The 8645-nt window shown below is 24.8% G+C and overlaps 1 protein-coding gene across 1 annotated transcript; it reads right to left on the reverse strand.

Annotated features, from left to right (window-relative positions):
* Nucleotides 1–276: 276 nt before the first annotated feature.
* LOC135923130 (A disintegrin and metalloproteinase with thrombospondin motifs 20-like) lies at nucleotides 277–8053 on the reverse strand. Its single transcript, XM_065457719.1, has 5 exons — nucleotides 8017–8053; nucleotides 1022–1203; nucleotides 877–968; nucleotides 722–826; nucleotides 277–417 (listed from the first exon to the last, which is right to left on the reverse strand). Exons 1-5 carry the CDS (start codon nucleotides 8019–8021, stop codon nucleotides 322–324), a joined length of 480 nt encoding a protein of 159 aa, XP_065313791.1. The 5' UTR covers nucleotides 8022–8053; the 3' UTR covers nucleotides 277–321.
* Nucleotides 8054–8645: the final 592 nt, after the last annotated feature.

Consider the following 8645-nt stretch of genomic DNA (forward strand, 5'->3'; position numbering starts at 1 on the left):
TATGAAGAAATAAGATTTCTTAATATGTTTCTAACAAACTTATAAAACATATTTCAATATATACATATACAAATAAGAAATTTTATATCTTGATTGTTTTATTTAAAAAATTTTTTTTTTATTTTGGTAGATGTGTGAATTCCTTTTTATAATAAAATATATAACAAATAAATTATACATAAATAAATAATAATATATAAATGCGAGGTCTGTTTATATATAAATAAATTATTTCCTAAGATCAATTATTTTATTTGCAAATGCCATCCATAATTATTTTCGATAAATTTAATAAATACGAAAAAATAAAAAAAATGCTGCTCAGGAAGTGTCAATCATTAAAATTAAACCGGTTTTTCTAAAAGGGGTGCATTTACCGCAATAACCACCACATATCCCATATATTCTAGTATAATTCTGGAAAAAAGAAAATAGTATATATATATAATGTAATTATGGTCCAACCAAAGAAAATTGACTGTATAACATCTGATTTATTAATATTTTTATTTATTTATAATCACTGACTTGTTAGATTCGATAAGTTATTTATACAAATAATTAAATTTTATTAAAAACCATTATAACTTTTAATTAGCCCTGACCCTAGACTTGTTTAATTTAAAATATATTTCATCTAATTAAAAAAAATCTACTATAGAACATTCCTTAAGTTGAGCTATTATCATAAAATGTGATATATATTTTTAAATAAAAAAACTTTTTCAATGAGTATTTTAACAGAGGCGCGGTTCCCGTATTTATTCCAATGCGTTTTATTAGAAACGGCAAAACCAGTTCCATTAAGATCAATGCTAAATGATCCCTATAATTTTTTTTTATATAGAATTTAAAATTTGTCATAAATAATAAAACCTGAGGGCAATATGATAAACTAAAGCAATCTCCGGCGGTCGCGTAAGGTACGAAATTGTCATTAATTCGCTTTGAAAAGGTATAATCGTCTCCTTTTAAATATATTACATATAGTAATTCATCGAAATTCGTTTATTTTTTTAACCTGTGACTTTTAGCGAGGATGGATCAAATCTAATTTTAGTGAATGACGTTTTGCCAATGTAATTATTGTTTGTAATGGGAACACATTCTCTACAATAGAACATGCTGTTCATTTTAGTCGAACGTGAAATTGCATGAATCCCCGTTTGAGATTCGTTTATACATTTATTTGGGAATTTAAGTCTTCATGATTTAAAATATATTTTAAAATTTAAAAATGTTAGCATTTAATTTAATTTGAAAATTTTATTTCATTCTTAACTTTAACAGTAGGCATTACCAAGGGTATGAATGGAAGTCATATTTAAGAGCCTCGTATTAAACATAATATTTACTTAGACAAACGTGGTTTGATACAAATCACATAAAATAATGTAATCATATATTTGTTTACAATTCTCTAAATAAGTGTAATTTAAAACACTAATGTCTTTCATTAAGAACATATTTTGCTTTATAAATAACACACGAGTACTGAAAGGCAATGAATTATATTCTATAATGATTTTTAAAATTTTTGCAAAAGTATCAAAATATTAGTGTATTAGCATTTTGAACCCCCCCCCCCCTCCCCAACCCCTCCAGTTTTAATTTCATCTAGCTTATCAACGGAATTCGAATATAGATCTGAATGATTAATTGGTTTTCCAAATGAGTAATAAGTCTGGCTTAACAGACTATTCTCTTGCAAATTAATGTAGAATAAGTTACTCTTGAATCTTGGGTATCATTGCTGCAATAATATTGCCGTGCTCGTAATCTTTTATCAATACCCTTAAGAAGGCAGTCTAGGGGGGTGACAATATTGTAAACTAAACTTGCCCAATCTGTTAGGATTTATATAAACGGGATTAGATCCTGGGCTATTTTATCCTCTCTTTCAAAATTTTTGATGACGCTACTAAGGCTTCTTAATCTATATCCATTGATAAATAAACATCCCTCTTATCTAAACATCGAGCAGATTTCTTCCACTTACTTCTCGGGAAGCAACCTATTCTTATCCATCAATGTAGTTTTATGAATTCTAAAAGGTTTTATTAAGGGATATAAGATACCTTCCCAATTCCCTTAAGAGAATATCTGCTATCTTATACATATTCTGTATGTTAACCTTGACCATTTAATTTTTAAAAAAATCATTTTTCCGCTTTTCATGCATCGTTCGTTGCATTAAGGCTTAGCTTATGGCAAGAGCAGCTTGGCTTTAGTAGATTAATCGTCAGTCAACCTTCTACGGGAGAAAAAGAAAAAGGTAAGATTCATAAGCAATTTATTTAAACCAAAAATAATTATAAATATGCGTGGTTGAGTTGTTAAAAGATACTTATCAAATATTGCTAGATGCAAATGCGAGACCTAAAAAGGTATCCAGATGCAGATATCATTTTTAGAAATTAGGAATTTTGCAAGTCAATTTTTAAAGTATCACTAAATTTTTTTAATTTCTTTATTATTGAATTGATTTGAGCACCATTGTAAAAGATAAAAAACATTTGAATCTAAATAAAAAACAGATGATAGATTAAATAATGAAGGGTATGAAGTTTGAAACAAAATAACAAAATTTATGTTTTACTTTAATCATCTCCATTAATTATAAAATAATAAATTATAAAGTAAAAACATATTAAATTAACATTATAAAAGATTATAGTAAAAACTTGTATAAAAATAAAAACTAAAAAAAAATTCTTTTCAAAAATTGAAAAGTATCATTATATCTGTTGTAGATATTAATAATATATGTATATTTAGATAAAATATAATATTATATATATAAAATGTCAATCATATGTTTTATTGATTGTGGAATTAGGAATATATTATTGATTCATTCATTGATGATTATTGATTCGTGATGAAATTTTTCTTTTGTTTTTAATAAATTCGAATAAAATACAGTGTGTAAATTATGTCTCCAACTATTAATTAAATGATACAATTATTAAATTGGTACCATGACGATGGTAAAAAAACAGATTCATATTATAAGTGGATTGAATATGAAGATGTTAATGGGTTAACAACCAAAGTTGTTATCAAAATATTAAAAAAAATTGTGGTCCAAATTCGGTATTCCTAAAACCATTGTGTCAGATGGGGGTCCAGCATTTATTGAAAATTTTAAACATTTTTGTATCTCATTGCAAATAAAACATATGTTGGCTCCGACATATCATCCTAGTTCTAATGGTCAGGCGGAAAGAATGGTAGCCATAGTGAAAAATTGGATAAAAAAAACTAAATAGAAAAAACTGAGATTTGGATGGCTCAGTTATATTATAATAATTCTAAAAATAAGGAGGGTTTTACTCCTGTGGAATTGTTTTTTTTTAGGTCGAAAGACCAGATTACCTTTAGATTTTCTTAAATCAAAGGGAAGTGTTAGTATATTACCATGTGATAAAAATAACATAAAATTTCCTGTGGGACAAATGATCTGGGCTAGAATATTTGAGAATAAGAAAAAAAAATGGGAAAAGGGTTGCATTGTAGAAAATTTAGGAAACAAATTAAATTGTGTGGAGTTTATAGACGGAATTAAGGGAATCCGTCATAACGATCAATCGAAAATACGTAGATAAAGATATACTAATATTTTCAGATTGATGTTATTCCCAAAATTAATGTATTATAAAATTGTGGTTATTCCAAAAACAATGTATTCTAAAATTAAGGTATTCTCAGATTTATGTTATTCTAAAAGTAATGTTGAACCAAAACTAAGGTGATTATAAAATTAATATGTCCTTAGAATTATGTGAATATTAGTCTAATTATAAGATTTAACAATATTATGGTAATGATTATTACTCAATTTATCATGATAATGTGATCTGGTTGACTCTTAGTTATTCTGTGACTTACTCAATTTATCATGGTAATGTGATTATGAAACTTAAAGTGATTATCTGAATGTGACTAGGAAACTTAATGTGATCATCTTTATATGATTATATTATTCGATAATTATTTTTATTTTCCAATGATTCAAGTTGAGGTTTGACTTAATAGTGTATTATATGACCAGTTGTTTTTTTTTAAAAAAAAATTTAAATCATGATAATCAAGTTATACATGAAAATTTGTAATTATATAGATGAAAATTGTGTGGTAAATATATAAATTTATTGGTTGAAGATAAATTTATGAAGTGTTGTTTATTAATGAATCTAGTTAAATTGTTTTATTAATAAAATTGTTTTTATTATCTGATAAAAATAAAATGTAAAATAAAAACCAAACGTATGGTGTAAATTTATAAATTTATTTGTTGAAATAAATTTTTATTATATGTGGTGTATCAATCAATGAAGCAAATAAAATGTTTTAATGAATAAAAATAAAATGGTCAATTAAGAACAGACAAAGGTTTGAAATATTTTCTTGTTTATAAGAAAACATGAAATGGTGTATTAGAGAAAAATAAAAGTTTGATTAAAAAAAAAAGAGGTATAAAGCATTATAATTTAAATATATTGTTTTTATTATAAAAAAATTTTTTTTTAAAGTTAATTTAATAAACACTAAGGAACTTCCACTTATTGATAGTGGAGAGTGTTACATAAAGATTTGTGATTCCCAAATCAGTGAAAGGTTTCGAGAGGAAAAAGAAAACACTTAAAACTGAAAGAAAATGTTTCCGGTGTTAAGGGACTGACCACTTGTTGGCAGAATAAGTGCCATCATATTTGTTAAAAAGAAAAATGTATACCTCCAAATTCTATCGTGAGGAATTGGATGGGGATAGTCATCGTTGCTGCTCAAGTGATTATAATGCTAAGATAAAAAAAGAAAAGTTGAGACTGATTAATTATAACAAAATGAACGAATTAGATTCCAGGTGGCAATCGAGTGTGGCCACCCAGGACTTATCAAGGAAATACTCAACAATCAAGCGATTGATTAATGAACTCTATGAAAAAATCTATAAAAAAAGGTGATTCAGATCCAGCAAGTGAATGCAGTACCAGCTACTATATGAGACCTGGTAAAGAGGATCAATGTCTAATTAAAGGCTAAACGAAAGATGGGGAAGAATTTACGGAGCAGAAATGGAAGAAATAAAATTGTTGAAACAAGATGATTAATGAAAAAATTTTGTATGTGATAAATTTTTAATGTGTTTATTTTGTAAATATATGATATACATTTATTTAGTTATACATGTCCTTGGCCTTTTAGGGGTGGACATGTTGTAGATATTAATAATATATGTATACTTAGATAAAATATAATACTATATATAAAAAATGTCAATCATATGTTTTATTGATTGTGGAATTAGGAATATATTATTGATTCATTCATTGATGATTATTGATTCGTAATGAAATATATTTTTCTTTTGTTTTTAATAAATTCGAATAAAATACAGCGTGTAAATTATGTCTCCAACTATTAATTAAATTATACAATTATTAAAATATCCACAAAATCTCAAATATATATTTTTCCTTTAAAATTTACTTCGAAATATCCTCATTTACATAGTCTATAATGTGGAATGAAGTAAAATCGTAATAATTCTTCTTATTTGAATAAGACATTTTTTGTTTAAAACTATTCATCTCAACATTTAACCATTTTATAAAATTCGAATAATTATGTAATAAATATCAGAATTAAGAGAGAAAAAATTAAGAAGAACATTAACACAGCCTACTTTTAATTCATTTATATACTCTAATTAGCTTTCTAAATTTTCAAAATTTATCATTAAATATTTAGTGATATGAAAAATGTTCAGAGGTCAGCAATTCATAATAAAATTTCAAGATTAAAAAAACCTACAGAAAGTGGATTTATTATAGAATCCATTTTTATAAATTTTATTTAAACAATACATTTTCTTCTATTATATTATATAAATATTAATGTTGAGTCTATTATAATCTACTACCCCATGTAAATAGATTGTTTTGTTAATTAAATGAACAGAACTATGATTGGTTCTAACATTAAAAATAACACTTTTAACGAGGCGAGGAAATTATGAGAAAAATTGTCCTTATAATAATGTATAATGATAATTAACAACATTAATAAATTTAAAATCATCTGTCTTGAATAATATAAAAAATTACTACTTATATAAAATTAATATATTCATTCATATTTATTTATCATGCCAGTCTTCCTTGCTACATAACTTTAACTTGATTAATGAAATAAATGGACAATTTGAAGGAAAAATAGATACATTTCGAATATCTATATAATTATTTTAATGCTTTTAAATGGATAATGAAAATTTTTGGACTGGAGACCGTTTATGATTTTGGTGTTTTAGTTGAGTATAAATTACATTTAGCTATCACTATATTATTTATTATACTGATGATTATAAAAAATTTACCATCTAAGATGGTTAAATTAAATTTAGAAGAGGATTTTGATGTTGTAAAAGATTCCCTGTAAAAATTATTATAAACATAAATAGCTTAATAAAAACAACTAAGCCCAATCTCTACTCTTTTTTGTCTATTTCCCTGTAAAAATATATTGTAAATATAATGTCTTAATAAAAAAAACTCAGCCGAACTGGTGGAATCTATATTTTCGTCCATTATCAATCGGATGAGATATAAATTTTTCGCAACTCGGGTCAAAAATGTAATATTTAAATTAATAAATCATTAATTTACAAATTAAAATTCAATTTTAGAAAATAGAACAGGTATTTGTATTCGTATAAAATTAAAAAGGTCATTTTAATACTAAATACCTATTATTTTTTAGCATTTAAATACTTTGTAAAATATTCGAATAAATATAAATAAAAAAAGTATTAAAATTTGGTATTTTAAATCAAAATATTAGCGTTACCGCCCAACCTAGATTATATTCATGTAATGTTTGCATTATCAAAATTAAAAATCCTATTTCCAATATATTTTAAATATAATCAAGATACATTTTTTTAATCATAATCAGGTAATGTATGCATAATGTCAAAATATATTGTTAAACTCGAATTGTGAAGTGAACCAATATTTCATTAGTCACTAATATTAATTATCCAAAAATTATAATATACAAAGATTATTATTAATACCTTTACCATATTTTTGCCACCCATTATTTAAAAATAAAACATGTTTAAATTTAATTGGAAGTAAATAAACTCGGACAGATAAATTTGATACAAAAAAGAGGATTAAATATTTTTCATATTATAAAAAATGTAAAATAAAATTGTATTTAAAATATATCATAGTGTATATATATAGATATTCTTTAATAAAAATGTATCGTTGATATGATAGCGATACAATATTTTTGTATTCAGATAATTAACAACTCTATGAATAATAGATCTAATAAATAAGTTACAAAATAGCATATTTAATAATAATAGAACACAAATAAAAGAACAATAGGTCATGTGAAACGACAAAAAGAAATTTTAAACAGAATCTAAGCCAAACTAAAGTTGGCGATCCCTTTTAAATAATTTAATCGACAAAATTTGCATAATCAAAATAATATCACAAATAGAGTAAAACTGGATTCATAGTAGCGTCGGATTTCGGTTCAATCAAATGTCAATCTCATAAAAAATATAATAAAGACGGAAATGATATGTTACTATGAATCCAGCCTAGATATCAATTAACAGGCAAAATAAAAAGTGAGATACAAATAATAAACACCAATTAACAGTAAAATTAAAATAATAAGCCAGATTGAAGATTCATTTATTAAAAGTGTATATACATTGAAGTCAGTTGTAATCAATGTAAATGGCTGTAGTAGATGCCACTGAAAAATATTTCATCTAAATGGCGTTTTTACATTTCATCTAAATGCAGATCACATTTCGTTCCAATGTATGCACACTTATGCATTTTAATGAATGAATTGTCAGGCAATTGGGTGATAATTGAAAATGGTGTTATTTAATATATTCACTTTTCTTTCTTTTTTTTACACTATTCCTTTCTTTTAATTTTTTATCAAAATTATTATATATTTTAATCAATCACATACCGCATATTAAAAAATTCAGCATAATTTTCTCCCGATATCAAGGTAATATATTCTTTAGGGTTTGATGCATTCATATTGTGGCAATAAATCTATACAAAAATAATAATTTTATTCTTTTAAATATATAAAATTTTTACTTTTCGCAAATTGTCTTGAACTTTCAAGCTATACGTGCCATCAATCGAGATATTCATTTTGTTTTTTAGTTCGAAACATGATTTAAAAATGCCTGATTTCATGATTAAATTAAGTAAAAAAAATATTTTTACAAGTGGTTTGATTGCTTTTACAATTTTTGATAGCCTTTGGCCTCCTTGTGTGTAGACATTTGGAAGCATTTATCAATGTTTTGTGGTAATGCGATAACGAAGTGTTGGTTAATGTGATATTTGATTTATTAGTGCACCAAACTCTTCTAAATTTTAACCCAAAATTGCAACTATAAGTTGTACACTATAAAAAAAAGGTATTATAAAAGCAAAAAAAATTTAAGCAACTTTAGTCCAAGGAGAGGTTTTCCATTTGTATGAATCTGGAAACTGGGTAAAATTAATAGATCTATCACTTGAATATTTAATAAAATTAGGATAAATGGGCAAACATTCCTTCTCGTTTGATAATAAATATTT

Source organism: Gordionus sp. m RMFG-2023, chromosome 2 (assembly GCF_954871325.1).
Source record: "Gordionus sp. m RMFG-2023 chromosome 2, tfGorSpeb1-WG-v2, whole genome shotgun sequence".
Classification (NCBI taxonomy): Eukaryota; Metazoa; Nematomorpha; class Gordioida; order Chordodea; family Parachordodidae; genus Gordionus; species Gordionus sp. m RMFG-2023.